This window comes from Bactrocera tryoni, chromosome 5, assembly GCF_016617805.1.
Source record: "Bactrocera tryoni isolate S06 chromosome 5, CSIRO_BtryS06_freeze2, whole genome shotgun sequence".
NCBI lineage: Eukaryota > Metazoa > Arthropoda > Insecta > Diptera > Tephritidae > Bactrocera > Bactrocera tryoni.
This window is the reverse complement of record NC_052503.1, coordinates 5,386,270-5,403,670: the sequence shown is the minus strand read 5'-3', so window position 1 is coordinate 5,403,670 and position 17,401 is coordinate 5,386,270. Positions and strand designations below refer to the sequence as shown.

At 37.6% G+C, this 17,401-nt stretch overlaps 1 protein-coding gene across 1 annotated transcript in view; it reads right to left on the bottom strand.

Moving 5' to 3' along the window:
- Window positions 1-17,401, bottom strand: part of LOC120776918 — a 75,965-nt gene that overhangs the window by 50,221 nt on the left and 8,343 nt on the right. Inside the window, exons 5-9 of the mRNA XM_040107989.1 lie at window positions 15,374-16,161; window positions 10,846-11,648; window positions 9,804-9,924; window positions 7,512-7,674; window positions 669-818 (exon numbers count right to left, since the gene is read on the bottom strand). Coding sequence (XP_039963923.1) covers window positions 669-818; window positions 7,512-7,674; window positions 9,804-9,924; window positions 10,846-11,648; window positions 15,374-16,161 — 2,025 coding nt within the window. The remainder of the gene's footprint in view (window positions 1-668; window positions 819-7,511; window positions 7,675-9,803; window positions 9,925-10,845; window positions 11,649-15,373; window positions 16,162-17,401) is intronic.

The following is a 17,401-nucleotide window of genomic DNA, read 5'->3' as shown; positions in this document are numbered from 1 at the left end:
TTTCAGAGTCGGTGAGAAAAAATTCTATTATCGAGTTCAAATTTTTATCTGACCTTTTTAAATATATTTGTCAGGTAATGATCGAAGAAATAAGAATTTTTGATATTAATTTCCACTTTTAAGCCAGAGTGACCAATTTTTACAAAAAAAAACCTTTTTTGGAATAGACGCCTTTTTTCAAAAATGAAAATTTTGAATAATTTTTCGATCATTATCCGTATTCATTTCTTTTTAGAAGTATTTCCACTTTTTTTTGAATTTTTAATGGAGATAAGTTAGAGCAGAAAAATCTTCTTCACCGTTAGACAGCTTCTTCCTGAGGCCTTCCCAAAGATCGACCACAGGATCAAAATCCAAAATTTTATAAAACGAATAACCGATTATAAAAATGCATTAAAATATTAGTTTTTGTTTTGAGACTGCATGGAAAACTAATTTTACAAAGTATCGGAGATATAAGGTCTCCGAAATTTCTACAACCCACTTCTAGAAATATCGCTAGCACCATCACTCGACACTTGACAAGTGGCAAAAAATAAGGGAATAGTATAAAGCCGAAGTGACATGTACCATTCAACACACACACATATACATGCATGTCGCTACAACCACTCACACTTTTTAAGTTGTGAGCCGTTTTTGAGAGAATACGAATTGCGACTACTCACCTGTTGCTGATTCTCGCGCTGCGTACGCAAGCGCGCCTCAATGCACTGCCGCGTCTCGATGAACGCCTTCCGTTGCGCCTTCTCCTTCGGCCAGTGTGTGTAAATGCCCGTCAGATTGGAGAGGAATAATGCCAAGAGGCTGCAGAACAACTGTTGCACGTTGAGTTGTGACCAAGAAGTGAAAAACAGAAAATTGTTATAAAGTAAATGAATAAATGGTTGAAAGCATGTGGAAATGTGTGGCAACAAGGAACAATTTATCACATTCTATTCGGCGCATATATGCAGCTATTATTGCAACTAGGCACACACAGCTCGAGTGGAGGGAAACGTTTAAGAATGGCTTGCAGAGTGCCACTGTGCACACATTTTGTATTGTACAAGTGGGTGTGTGTGTGAGCGGACACATGTTTGTGGCGAAGAGAGGCAAACACAATTGCCTTGTGAACGCAAGCCATGCATGTGGCATGCCACAAGAAATTGCAATTGCAAGTGAAAGCGTTGGTTTATTTGTGGCGGTGTACTTGTCGCTTTTACACGTGAGTTCAGTATCTATGGCTATGTGTGTGTGTGTACGCTCGTTTTTTGTATCCACAATCAGAGACCTATTAAGTTAGTCTTATGCATGAACTACAAGTGTTTGCAGCATTCTTCACAAGTGCACGGAGCATCCTTTGGTGCATTCATATATAATATATATGTGTTCGTTTATATTTCTGCTTCACGTAGTGCTCGTTTAACGGATTTTGCCGCGCTTACTGTAATTTCCTGTCAGTTTCCATTGTTGTACATCTGTTCTTGCCGCCAGCAAATTGAATGTCTTCCCTGCACTTATTCTTTTCTTTTGTAGCTAACTTGTAAGAGTACTGGAAGATTCACTGAGTGCATTCGGTTTTATGTATACGAGTATGTGTGGGCTACTTTACACACTGGAAGTTTTAGGATTTTATTAGAAAGAATTTTATATTTAGTATTTCCATAGTCATTTTGGATGTCTCACTTATGGACCAATAACGGCTTTCAGAACATTTTTTATCATTCATACAAAGTTTGCTATTTCTCCACAATTTGGCCAATTGGCGCACTGCCTTAAGTTTTCTTGAAAATGTTTAGGTCTGCTGACCGGCAAACAATTAGTAAAACCACAGCAGATTTGAACGAAAAGTATAAAAACTGAAAGCAAACAATCAGGGCGACAAAGTGCACCGGAAAGGCTAAAAGTTGGGCGTAAAATCAAATAGCAATATTCTTTCTCGCTCTAGAGTGTAAATTTCCGAACGCTTTTAATTGGAATTACTCTCTTTCATATGTTGTATATATTGCATGCATTCATATAACATTTACGATTGTGTATACAATTTGAATGCTCGCTTATAATTTCATTTATTAGACTCCTCTTTTGTGTTTTACTTCAAGCACAATATTGAATGCAGGCTGAGCAGAAGAATATTGTACAACTGAGGAATTAACGTAGGCAGAATTATGTAACAAACGAACTGACCACGTTTAAAACAATATCAGTCATAAGTCTCAGAAGATGTTAGCTTTATTCGCCAAGAGTGTAGAAAAGCGCCTTGATTAGATATCCAGGGTGTGTCCATCACATTTCATAGATTGGAAGTGAAGTTATTGCGTTTTAAGTGTCAGTATGTTTGTGTTATCGGTGCGAAAATGAGCTTCGAACAAAGAGCCAACGTTAAATTTTGTTTTAAAATTGGTAAAACTTTTACCGAAACGTTCCAATTCTTGAAGCAAGTTTATGGCGATGATTGCCTATCCCGTAGCAGAGTGAACGAGTGGTTTCAATGTTTTCAAAGTGGTCGTGAGGACGTAAATGACGATCAACATGTGGGCCAATCAAAATCCGTGATCATCGGAAATTTCATCGAAACTGTGCGGGAATTCATCAAAAATTAGCCGAAATCATTATTGCAATTCATGGAAATGGAATTGAACATCTCCAAAACATCGAATTATCACATTTTGACCGAACATTTGGACTTACGAAAAGGCTTTGCCTGGTTTGTTCCGCACGAATTGACTGACGACCGAAAATTGCTCAGAATCAAACATTCGAAGGACATCATTAAAGAGGTCAAAAATCACATTTTAACCATTAACCACTCTCCGTATTCACCTGATATGGCACCGACTTCTTTCTTTTCGGAAAAATGCATTTGCTCATGAAAGGAAAGCGTTATGCAGACGTAGAGGCCATTCAAAAGCTTGCACCGGCATACTGGCGGCCATACCGGCCAACGAGCTAAAACATTCGTTCGACATGCTTTTGGACCGTTCGACATGCTTTTGAAGCAAAACGGGACTATTTTGAATAAAATAAATTGATTTTGCCGAAAAAACCACTTGTTCTGTCTTTTTTTAAGTCCTGTTTACTTTGGAACGCACGTTGTATTAAGATATAAGTCTGTCCCTAAGTGACTAATAACAATATATCTCACCATATAGCCTAAGCAAAACGAAGTTGCCTACATACTTCCTCCAATGCTAATGTACAGGGTTTGTCCGGAAAGTAATAAGACTGAGTCGATTTCAAAAAATTTATTGAACCAATCGTTACAATTCTTTAAAAACCTTTCAAATAGGCCCCTTCTGCGTCGATGCAGCGCTACCAGCGCGATTTCCAAGCATTGAAGGCGTCACGGAAGGCATTCTCCGGAATAGCTTTGAGAGGAGAGGTGCATATTGCTAGGGATTTTCAGGCAAAGAAAGAAAAAAAGAAGTCCCGAGGCCACATCTGGGCTCTAGGGCGGCTGCGGAAACGTTGTGATGCCGGTCTTGGCTAGTTAGCTGTTCACAAGAAAGGCGGTGTGAGCTGGGGCGTTATCATGATGCAACTTTCAATCGGCTGCGTTGTTTTCTCGGAGCCGATAGACCCTTCGTTTGAGTCTATTGAGGACTTCCACGTAAAACTTGGCGTTGACCGTTTGTTCAGGAGGAACAAATTCATGGTGGACGTTGCCTTTGATGTCATCAATGCCAATGAGCATCGTTTTCACTTTGGATTTGCTCATTCTTCGGGTCTTCATCATGGACCTCTTCCCAGTCTTCCAAAAAAGCCTACTGCCATCGAAACACACCACTTCGTACATCTGTGTAAGCCTGCTTGCTCATATAAAACGTCTCTGTCGCAGATTTACCGAGTTCCACACATAATTGAATCGCGTACCTCTGCTCTAACGAACTCTGTATTTTTGGCTTGCACCACTCACAGAAACATGTCGAGCGAAAATCTTTGTCCTGATTCTCCACGTGATCGGAGATCGGAGAGACCAGCCGCTCGTTCGTTAGCTAGGAATGCCCTCTATCCGGAAAGAATCAATCCTATTACTTTCCGGACAAACCCTGTATAATTGATTAAAAATTTCATATAATTTTAAATATATTGTAGGCAAAACTACGACTCGAACGATTAATATCATAAAGGGAAACGTAAACTTGCAATTCTTTTTTCCAAAAGTAATTTAAAAATCCATCAAATCCATTATTTAATTTATTAATTATAACTATTCTATTGGATAATCTACTACAATAGATGTCAAATAATTGTATGTTATTATTAATCAAAATCGTTTTCGAAATAAAAAAAATGATTCTCACACAATTTTTTCTCTACTCGTATTTCTACATAAACGCCATGGAATCATTCGAAATGCAATTGTTGCACTAACTTAATTAAGGTTTTTAATAATAATCGTTTTACAGGTTTAACCTTTAACTGTTTATATTGTTTTTATATTCGACGAACGAGCGCACGTAATATTTTTAAACATTAAATGTTCTTTCATTGCAAGTTACTTGCCATGAAAATGGAAACTGTTTTTGTATTATTGTGGCCAACACAATATTGTACAATACCATACAACATTGCTCGTGTGCTAATTCCCACAACTTATGCAGGCATTATAACAGCATTTCGCAAACAACCGTTAATACCTGTGTATATAAATACCTACAATGCATAACCTGAAAATGAGTTTAATATGGAATTTTCAATTACATGCACATCTAATTGATTTAAGTCAATGAAGTTTGCAGAAAGGAGAGCATATAGTATACTAACACATACTTCTATATCTCTATATATACATATATATATATATATATATATATAAAATGCACAATTTACGAATATATAATTGTACGTACACATTTTAAAGCAATGGAAAAATAACACTGCTTTTTATGTATGTGTGTTTTTTGCTATTGATTGACTGCGGTTGCATGCTTTTATTACATTATTAAAATGCATGAATATTTGAGTATGTTGTTAAATAATTTTATGCAGACAAACTCATTTACACAAGTACAATACAAATATAAGAGCTTGCAAAACTTAAATACGGTGGACTTTATTGCAATTTTCCCTTCGTGTATCAAATTATGTATTAAAATTAAGCCAGACTTGTTTGGATTCAACGATTACGTGCAAAATACGAATAACCTTTTCTTGTTCTATTTTAAGTGTGATTGTAGCCAATATTACGATTTCTTGCCTACATTTAGGATGAAGGTTCATATGAAATTTCCATTCCGCTAGTAGTAAAAAAAATCGAGAAAATTTGTAAAAATCCTTTATTCAAATGCTTTACTATCTAAATAATTATAATATTAATTAAGCGATTATTTTTAACACTTTTACACTTTTTTGTAAATATTGGCATATCAAACATAATTTTTTGCTAAAGCCCCAAAGCCGATATCAAAATATATCAAAACAACTTAATTCTTCTACAAATGTGCAGCTTGGTAGCACCACCCTAATATAAGTGAATATTTTCAAAAGCATTTTCCGTAGAATTAAAATGAACAAGTAAAATTTGTAAAGCACTCGTGTTTCCTTAACACGTTATTAAATTAAATCATATTAAAATTATTACTTTTGTTCACGAAAATTTGTACTGATGATAGTAAAGTTTAAACAAGAAATGGTATGAAAAACAGTATTTTTCTTTTATAGCAATTCATATACAGGGTTCGTCCGGAAAGCAATAAGACTGATTTCTTCCGCCGCGACTGTATTTCGGAACGTGCGCGCACCGACTGGATTCAGTAGAGGGCGCTCCGACCTATCGAACGAGCGGCTGGTCCGAGGACCTAGAGAATCAGGACAAACATTTTCGCGCGACGTGTTTCTGTGAGTGGTGCAAGCCGAAAATGCAGCGTTCGTTAGAGCAGATGTACACGATTAATTTCTCCGGATGTTGCTTTAGCAAAAAGTGGGGTGTTTCGGTGGCATCAGGCCTTCTTGGAGGGCCGTGAAAAGGTAGCTGATGAAAACCGGAAAAATGAGCAAATGCAAAGTGAAAATCATGCTCATTGTCTTTTTTGACATCAAAGCCATCGTCCAACATCCTGGACAAACCGTCAACGCCAATTTTTACGTGGAAATCCTCAAGAGACTCAAACGAAGGGTCAACCGGGTCCGACAAGCCATCGCAGCTGATTGAAAGTTGCATCACGACATCGCTCCGGCTCACACCGCCTTTCCTGTGAGCTGCTGCCTAACCAAGGCCGGCATCCCAACGCTTCCGCAGCCGCCCTACAGCCCAGATGTGGCCTCCGTCCTCTTTTGCTTCCTTGCCCGAAAAAGCCGATGAAAAGCAAGCATTTTGAGACGACAGAGGGGATCCAAGCATCATGCGCCTCGGCTCTTAAGGCTTTTTCGAAGAATGCCTTTCGTGAGGCCTTCAATGCTTTGAAATCGCGCTGCATCGACGCAAAGTTTGTAAGTTTGTGAAGAATTGTAACGACTGCTTTAATAATTTTTTTTGAATCGACTTAGTCCTATTACTTTCCGTACAAACCCTGCAGTGAAACCGTTTCCACTAAAAGTAAAATAGACAAACTGTTCTAAAAACCAGCGAATGGTGGTCCAAAAAAGAGAAAGCCGAATTAAAATCAAAATTCGCTGAAAGTACTGAAGCCCGATTTAAAGTTGGGATGCTTATATTGGTTAAGAAGCTTATTTTCAGGACGGTAATAAAAATTTGTATTTACATAAGTGAAAAAGTCAGTTCGGATCAAATTTGGGGAAATGGCCTTGCTGCTATAACAAAGCTGCTACGATCGGATAACACCTTCTATCCTAATTCACAGAAGCCAGCAAAGTACTCCCATTCAACATTTCAAGCATTTTATTTATTATGAAGATAGTCCAAAAATATTAAAAAAGAAGAAAAATGTCCCCTGTTTAAATAGTTCAAGGATTTGCATTCTCAGCGCCACTCATCCCCACCAGCTAAGTCAACCGTAAAATATATGGTAATAAGCTCTTGTAATCATATATAAGAACACACTCCACTGTAAACACGCTGCACTGCAGTGAACATCATCAACTTAATCTGTCGTCTTCCAACATATTTTTCTAGCGACAAAAATTCCACGCGCAAACATACCGACTCATCCTGCAGCGATCGCATTACGACATTTCTCAACAGCGACAGAGACAAACAGCCCAGAAGTCATGCGATGTGCAACAAGCGCGCAAAACAACTAAGCCACAGCAAAGCCAGTGAAATAAGAAGAAGAAGAAGCAACTGTGCGCCTGTTGCTTCCACGAAGCGAGGGAACTTCATTAAATAGAAAAATTTTCACTCATTGCTCATATCCCCACTTCTAGAGTGAGGTAACCGGCTGTGTGTGTGTTGTCGCATTCTTGCGAAATAAATAATAAACTACATCAACAAATTGACTGCACTCTCTTCAATACTGCAATATTACTTTATTATTATGATAAGTGTATATATATATGTATGTATGTATGTATGTTTTCCAGCGTCAAGTGAAAATAGTATGTATGTGCATGTGTGCGTTGCAACTCACCTCCTGCCAATGAATCGTCGCTTCTGTGTACCGCAGACTGGTGTAGATGTGCATGCACGACAACACGATGCCGCCGATGAGGGCCTCACGCAGACGCAGCGGCAACATTGTGTATGTCATGTAGATGAAGACAACACAACAGGAACTGCCATTGTACGACTTGCTGCAAAACAGAGGGAAAAATGTTAGCAAATGCACACAGACAGACACAAATATAAAGAAATAAGTGAGATAAATAGAGACTCCTGGGGTATTGCGCAAGAAATAATAATTTAATGAAGTATACTTGGTGTAGTGGTGTGTGTGGTTTTTATACATTACAGAGTGAGCTCCGATACATGTAATACTATGTATATGTATGTATCTATATGTACTATATACTATATGATATATGTACTAGTATATGATCAACAAGCAGCGCGTGTTGCGTATACGCCACGGGTGTCAGTGCTTTTGTTATGCGCTTTGGAAAAACAATGCGCTTTAGAGCGAATTTTTATCAACAAAAAATTGTAAACCAAATTGTTTTTATGCGAAAGATTTCATTTGTTCGTGGCTTTTGCTTTCGAACAAGAAATCACAGCTATTAATTAGACAAAGCATAAATGTATTATGAAATGCTTAAAATGTAAGTGCAAATAAAATGCGATAATTATTGTCAACAACGTGACTGTGTATGAATTTCATATTACAAGCAAAAATTAAAACATTAAGTTCGGCTGCAATGTGACTTTAATGCCCTTCATATATTGGCATTTATTATAGCATAAAAGTGTATAAAAAGATCCGTATCTTAATTTTTTCGGAGGTTGCACTTTTGCCTTGATCATTAACCGTGGGATGAATAAAAGAAATAAAGCACTAATTATTTAGTAATTATTTATTTATTTGTACTTAGATATTATCATTGCCCTTAAAGTCTATTTTGTCAAAAAAGTAATTAAAATTATTAAAAATGTAATGGGTAATAATAGTAATATGAATGTAAATGTACTAAGCGCGGTCGATTCGACTACGCGCGCTCGCTTAAAGGTTAAACCGTGTCAAATTTAAGGAAGTTAGCTCGTCAAATAAGAAAGTTTTCCATATAAGGAGTTAACTTTTTATCGATCAGTTTATATGTTTTGGTAAAATTTTTTGCAAATAAAAAAGCCTTCCATGCAAGTATTTGATTCCCATCATTCAGTTTGTGCAGCAACTATATGCTTTAGTTGTTTTACATCAATGACACCGACAAATGAACAGGGTTTTTTGGGGTCAAAAGGACCAGTACAAAATTTCAGACCAATATCTCAATAACAATAACTAATAGACTAGTTCGTGTATATACAGACGTATATACAGCAGGACATGGCTAAATCGACGCAGCTCATCACGCTGATCATTTATATATAGAGGGTCTCCGATGCTTCCTTTTTGGATTTACAAACTTCGTTCAAACTTAATATGCCACGTTCAGGGTATAATCTCAATAAAGCCGATACAAGTGGTTAACAATTAATATTCTCTTTGCAAATGAAAAAGCTGACTAGATATGACATAATTCAAATATTTTAAATTGCTTATGTAACAAATTAATTATTTTCAAATTTATATACATCTTATTTTTATATTTTTCGTAGAGACTATCAGCAACACAATACTGTTGTTTTTTAACCAAAAAAATAAGTAATTCGACATTCTTATGAGATATTTAATAAAGATTCAGTAGTTGTAATGTAATTATTATTTTTTCCTACAATTTAAATGATTTAATTTAAGTAAAATTTAAAATCGAAACTCAATCTGATAAGCTTTAGCATTCAAATACGCAATTCGGCGCGCTCAACTTGAAATGCATCTAACTTCATAACAGATTTGCATATTACACCAATTATGCTCGTATTCTAATGAGGCATTACATAAATCTATGAAATATAATAGCTGAAATGCAGAGCGTTGCTGCCTATTAACTTGCACTTTACGCTATAGCTTGAAGTTCTGTAGACGCGCTGCAAACAATACCAGCACTGTAGCATATTAAATGCAACCAAACGCAATCAGCAGCTTATTATACTCATAAACTCCGCCCACACTCCAACTATCATGAGTACAAAAGTGCTCATAAGCTGAACATGAACAAGAAAATCAAATGTGTGTGCTATTTATAGCAACAAAACAAGTCCACACTTATAAATGTACACTTCACACATATATACAAATACAAAAACACATATGCACCCACGATCGGTACATATAATGGAAGCCACGTTTGCGATAAAGCAATCGCTGTTCAATAGTCAATATACTCACCTTGGCAACGTCGCATAGCCGACGGCGATTTCGATGGCAACAAATGTGCCCACAATTACATAAGACACCAGCACCAGGAAGATCTCATTCATTGCCGGCTTCGAGAGTATGCACAATAGTGCTGCAGCAGATGGCAAATAGAAATTAAATTAAAATAAATAAGTAAATAATATTGCACAATAAAATTTTCCATATGATTTAATTGAGTTCGCTTGAATTGTGTTATGGGTTTCGCATGTTGCATGCAAAATGGAAATTAAACTTTAGACGGAAATCTATTAGTACTATATTGACCACTTCAAATGTGAAAATGGACGTAATGACTTCTGAGTTATTAATTTATGTGGAACTGCATACTATGACTTAACTATTATATATCTAGGACTATGTTACTTACTTTGAATAAATCTCAAAAAAAAATATATAAGAAAATTGTCAGTAATTTTGCGTGCTTTTAAAAACCTTTGAATACTTCTGAGCTTCTTCGAGTCCCTTTGTGTTCTGAAGATTTTTTTGTTCCTACATCTACTTAGAAATATCGTTACATATAATAGTATATTGTTCTATTATGTGATCAAGTTTGACCCGGACTGAGCGCGTAAACGGTACGGATATGTGAAATTATAGTATACTTTTCTTAGTCCAGGTCAACTTTGATCAGATGATAATTATTATTCTGTGTATGGATCGTAAATATCGTATCCATTTTTTATTATGTTTACTAATTCCATATACTACATAGGAGCTTCGTTCATAACTTTATAGCTCACGGCTACAATACTATAAGCCCTGCATCTTTATTAACATTTTCTCCTACAAAAAAAACTCACTCACTTACAACAAATTCTGAAGAGCCCCACATAACAGTAAAACACGCTTTGTGCTAAAAGCAAGAGCTGACATTTTAGAAATTTGCTTTCAACTGATTTGTGACCCTCACAGCCTTCATTTCCCAAACCCTGACACAACGAGGTAACCACTTTTCGCTTCATACTGGTGACACGCTTATTGGTCCCTCTACCTAGTACAAGTGTGTACTCACATGCATAGACCAGCACACAAATTGTCATCACCACAAGGAAGACCAGTACACGTTCATCAATCGCTGACAGCGTTTCGAGCAGCAGACGCAAGTCGGGGTATGCGACATTTCCGGGCGCAGCTGTGATTTCTTCCACATCACCGGGCATTGCCGACGGCTCGACTTGCTGTCGTTGCTCTAATGAAGCTTTCGCAGCTAGCAGATTTGCTATACGTTTGCCACCGTCAGCATTCGCTAGCATAGACTCATCAGCTCTTGCTGTTGCTGCCGCAATTGTGTTGGTTGCATTGTCCAGCGTGTGCTCATTTATGGCGTCGTAGTGCCCGGTCGTCATTGTCGTTGTCACATTTCCATTGCTGCGCACGCTATACTCCACTTCATCAACAGTACGTGCCATATGTTGTTTGTAATTGTTGTTGTTATGGTTGTTTGTATAAATCTTTTCATTATTTTTTTCCGCGTCAAGTGAGTCCTCACCGTCATTCGTTGTGACTTCCGCTGTCGCTTCACTTATACTAGGTCCTGCTGCCAATTGTTGCTCGTATTTCATGGGCGCAGCTAATCGGCTCGCGTGCTCGTGTCGCTTTATCAGTCTCGTATAACTAGTATATTCGGGCAATAATGGCTCCTGTTGTCGCGCAAAGCCCTGCACATGCCATGGCATTCCCAGAGCATTGCTGTGATTTCGCTTGCGTCGCATAATTCGCACTCGCCTCGTCGTCGGTTGTCGATGTTCCATCTCCACACTTGCCGCTGCGTTATGCTCTGCTAGCAGTTTATTGTTGTAATGTAATGATTTCAATCTGTATTGATCGAGGTTGGAAAGAAAGAACACCAAGCACGTAAATCAGATTTATATATCAGTATATAAGTATGTGTGCATATATAAGGGCATATAAATGAATTACTGCATCATTTGTCATAGAGTAATAAATAAAATTAACTGCAAACATTTATATTGCATAACATGGCAAATTTGCTGCAAGAAGAAGGCTGAGTAAATGAAAAAGTTAAAGTGGATCAGCATCATATGTTACAGAACAAGTAATAATAACAGGGCTTTTACACCACTGCAAATGTGAGTCCACGGCTTCAGGTATCAAATAGACCAGCGTTATCAACTGTCCAAATGGAATCTGTTTTTGGACCGACCTTTTAACCTAAACTTAAGGTCCTTAAATTAAACTTATGGATTTTTAAGAAGCTTGTAGGTTTCACAAATTATTAAAAAAGACTTTTCTAAGAAACATTAACAGCTCATGAGCCAATGAATTTGTATTCTGTTGAAAATCAAAGCCAAATAAATACCAATCGAAATAAATAGATGAGCAAAATATAAGTTTTTATTATTACTTTCTACCAATGACAGTATTACATGAGCCCAGGCAACAACTATACAAGTGCAAGAGACATATCCGTTGTTTCATTTGTATCAATACACCAGTGAGACAACAAAGTAGTCTAAAGAATGTTTGTCTACAGCTACATATAAATCTCTCTCATCCGACTGGTCAGAAAATGGTAGTATTCAACAAGAATTTGCCAACTGAAAATAAACTAGTCAAAAAAAGCATTTTTAGAAGTTCAGTTTTTAATATAACTGGCGCGCTGCTGTTAGCGGTGTCTGCGCAAATCAAGAAGAAGAAGAAGTACAGAAAAAAATTTGCTCAAATTATTAAGGAATTATAATCAAACCATAGAAAAACATAGAAAAATGGAATTCACAAAGAATTTAAACAAATAGCCATTGAGTATACTGTTATAAAAAATATGTTGGATTTCTTTCATGTACTAAAACAACAACAAACAATATTTCAAAACGTGCAGAGCGTCCAGAAGGCATTAATAAATAATTCAGCACTTTTGAAATGAAGCCAGATACACAGAAAGCCTAAGCCAAAGGCCTGAAAAAGTCTGACACTGAAGGCGCTCCCTTGCTATTGCGAGAGCGGCAGGAGTTGGTGAAGAATGTGTGCAAATATAGAAAGCCTGTGATATGTCAGAAAGTTAATTCTCACAAGAAATTATGACCCGTTTAGTTTGCCAACTGACTTGCACAACAACAACAAATATAACAAGTAGGGAAGAGCTAAGTTCGGGTGCAACCGAATATTTCATATTCTAGCAACTTGCAAGAATTGATGCCAGAGAAGTACACGCTCTCTTTGTTCACTCGTAAGGAAAGAATCTAATGGAATTTAAAATTGAGTTATATGGCATGTAGGCGCTGCTGTAGTCCGATTTCGACCACTTTTACATTCTAACATAAAACCGCCAGAAGAATGCCATGTGTATTTTTGTAGAAATCGTTCGAGCAGGCCTCGCGATATGTGTTTGCATTCAAAAGGGGGCGATGCCACGCCCATCGTCCAATTTTATTTAGTTCTTGATTTATCATGCTTTTATATACAGTACCGCTATATGGGGAGGGAGCGTAGTTTTTATCTGATTTCATCCATTTTCACAACGTCGGTAGGTGTTCTTATAATAATTGCACTAGGTAGATTTGGTTGCTGTAGCTTATGTGGTTTAAGAGATATATACATACATCAGACTTATTAGATGATGGGGCCACGCCCACTTTTTCAAAATTTTTGCCCACAGGTGGCCTTGCTACTGCGATCCCCTGTGCCAAATTAGAGTTTTAGATCTTAATTTAGTGCTTAGTTATGAAAATTTATAGGTTTTCAGTTCATGGCGTTTACGGGCGTGGCAGTGGTCCGAGTACGCCCATCTAGGAACTCTTAATTTTTTTGCCAAGGTTTGAGAATTTGGTTTGCATACCAAGTTTCATCAAGTTATCTCTATTTTTACTCAAGTTACGGACGGACGGACAAGCAGACAGTCACCTGGATATCAACTTGTCTCGTCATCCTGATGATTTATATATAAATAACCCTATGTCTATGTCGAATACATAGTTTTAGGTGATATGTACAACCGTTAGGAGAACAAAACTATTATACTCTGTAGCAACATGTTGCGAGAGCATAAAAATATCCCTGCTTATTTTTCTGACCGGCTTATCATATCAAAGCAGCATTCCTTTTTGTAATTTTTTGCTGGGTAACTGTATTTATAACATAATGTTAAAGCAAATATGTGCTTTTTGGTCGCCCAGCCTACGCGTGCATTTGATATGTACAGTTGTCTGGGCTATGCTCATAAGCGTCGCCTTTCATCCGATTTTTGGCATTTTTAGTGATAACAGAGCGGCTTTGAGATAATTTTCTGTCTGTGAGAGTTGGCATGCTTTGAAACGGTTACATTGCGCTCTTATCGATTCGCTAGTCTCGGGTTGAGATATTAAAAATTAAGGTCATTATTTCGCATCTTATTATATCAAAAATTTGACTCAATGACGACTGAAGATGAGTGAACTAATCTTTTTGGGTTGTACAAAATAATCTCACTTATGCATTTTAGTATACCTTGCCACAATTTTAAATCCAGTTAAAGGTTGAAATCTATTTAGCTATTTGATTTAACCAATTCCATTGAAAATATATTTCACTTTCATTGGGTTATAGTGTTTATATGTCAATAGCGATTTGTAACCCCAGCGAAAGGCCATATTTTATGCACATTCTCCTTTTTTTACTATTCAAAGTAAATTGAATTATTGTCTGCTCCGTTCTTCTTTTCCACAACATTTCCTATTTGCTGCGCCACCATTGGATTTATTCATATTTTTTACTTTAATTCTTTTTAACGGCCTTAAATGTCAACCTTTTCTGGAATTTGCTTTTGCCGCCTAATATTTATTGACGTCTCTGCGGCATTTCGAATCTTATCGCGGAAATTTATGCACGGGCTCCCACGCTTCATGCCAACGGTTGTTGGTGGTATAACAAAGAGAATGTAAAAATAGATTTTTCATATCGCGTAACTCATAAATTTGTTTTAAAAGTCAAATTCTCCGCGTAGAAAACCCAATCGTTGTTGCTTCTCTGTTTAGTAAAAGCTCAAGCTCATGAAATTCTATATAATTGCGGTATGTTGGTATTTTGAGAGAAATGCCGCGATAACTTGTGATTTCCAGCAGCGTAAATACATATAGGCACTATAAATTCTCATATATGATGTATGTATTATACTATTTTATTATATTATCTTGTCAGAATCGCTTTAGAGCTTAAGGTCGGTCTAATGGCGTCAGCGCAATCGGTTGTTACGGTAGGAGGAAAACTCAAAAATGTAGGGGCAACGAAGTAAGCAATCCAGTGAAAATAGTCGGTCAATTGAACTTATCTCAAATTCTTGGAAAGAAACTATAAGGCACTAATTTGACTTCACCACATGTACTCCTGAAGCCTCCGAATCATTACTACGTGTAACTGCGGACTTTCTCTGGACACTTGAAAAGCTACTGAATAATAAGCTACATTAAGTCCTTACAGTGTAATCTCACTACATTATACAAACCAAATAAATCACTTGCTTAAGTTCGCTTTAACAAATTCATATTAGAAAACTATAAGCAACAACAGCAGTTTCCATTATGCGCAATCTATAAATGAGTACTCACCTGGAACGCTTGAAGCGATGCAACTTCGGCCAACGGCTGTGTTGATAGAATTCACGTTTAAGGCGCTTAAAAGCCGCTGGCGCTTGCAGCCACCACACCGAGCTGGTACGTTGGTCGACTGCATAAGCAACGCGTTCGCTGAGTGGCAGAGGTGCGACGAAAATTTGCGGATCACGCCAGTCTTGTGCCGCATACGGCAGGTAAGTTGATGATTTCGTGGTTATAGGCGGTACAATGGTGGTGGCTGGGCGTAACGGCGGTAATGTAACCGATGATAAGGTTGGTGGCAATGTTGGAGTTTGCTTGAATGCCGCACTTGCCACAAATTGTTGTGCGCTAATTTTCACTGTCGTGCCTAAGCCATCAGCAATATCACCAACGATTACATGCCCGAACAACGGCTGCGCTGGGGACCCGCGCAGCGTAGCGTCAGTTGGGACCGAATGTCGGCTTAAGAGTTGCGCCTGGTGATTGCCCATTTCCGTTAATGTTAAAATTGAGGTTGCCGCTGTCGCGCTGCCATTACTCACGCCGATGGCAACGTCGCCACCGCCGCCACCAGCAACAGTGTGGCTGCCACCATCGCCGCTCATGCCGTTAGCCGCATTGTTGTGCGTGTCGTTCGTTCTGGCGAAAGTTGTTCCTGTCGTGCTGCGACGCAGCTGCAGCGTGGTGAAGACGATTTGCGCGCTCGACAAAGCCACAATCAACGCCAGCAGCAACGCCAGAATGTGCGTCGTGTTGCTCTGATTCATGCGCAGAAAGTAGCGCTGATAAAGCATTTCCACCTGCAATGAAAGCAAAGTGCGCGCTGCGGTGAGCTCAATGGATACATGCACACATACACATGCATACATACTTGCATAATACGTAAAGTGGAAAAGTTTGAAGCAGCAAAAAGTGTGTTGCGGAATTAGTAACACGGAAAACATTTCTGGCGGCAGCCGCCACCCCCGCCTCTTAAGCCACTGACTGCCAATTGCGTTAAACTTTCGCAATGAAGTTAGACGCTTGGGAAAGTATTTGCTCTACGGGCTACTTGCAAAACTACATAAACTACATAATAGAATAGACAGCTTTGCAGATAAACTAGCTGGGAAATTATGTGAAGCGAAGGATAAGTAATTGAATAGAGCAAGGGCTGTTGCAGAATGGTTCAGAGAAGTAGAGCGAAGAAGCTTAACATATTCAAGAATGGCTTAGGTATTCAAGCATGATTTAAATGGCTGAAACGAAATTAAAACTAGTTTATTTATGAAGAAAAGCCTGCAGGTGCATAGGAAATGTGGCCACCGAGGTTACTATTTTAACGTGCACGGAGTTGAGGAAGCAAGAAGTACATCCATTCTTAAAATTATTTTGATAACATTTGATGCCACTACAAAAAGCAACAGCAATGAGATGAAACCTATTTGGTGCACGTTACATATTTCCATCGAAGTCTTCGAGGGCTCAACTTCACAAATTTCATGAAGATATACTATTGTAACGACATCTATTGGCAAAATACGAAAAGACTTTTTCGACTACCCAATATATTATATTTAATTTTTCTCATTTTAGTTGTCTTTTTCAAAAGGTTTCATCGCACTATGACTTTTTTTTTTGCACTTAAAATTTGTCGGCTTTGGTCTATCAATAGACCAATTTTTGGCAAAATTTTCGATATGTAAGAATTTTCAACTTTTCAACTCTCAAACTATATGAAAATAGAAAAGATCATTGAAACCCATAAAGAGTAGGATAAATAAATGCAATTTCATTTAGCTGTCTCTTGAGATGTTTTAGAGATATATTTTATAGGTATTTGAGAACTTTATGCAATACTCTATTTATCTAAAAGCAAAACGAAGATTCCAAACTTTCAAATAATCTGAAGACTAACAGATTTTTATCCATCATCAACCTCGCGAAGGCAATCATGTATGAAATATGTGTACAAACTAATAATATCTACACCCATTCAAGTACGCTCCAAACAAAATTAGATTCATAAATGATTTGTACTAAAATCCACTAATTTCGGCA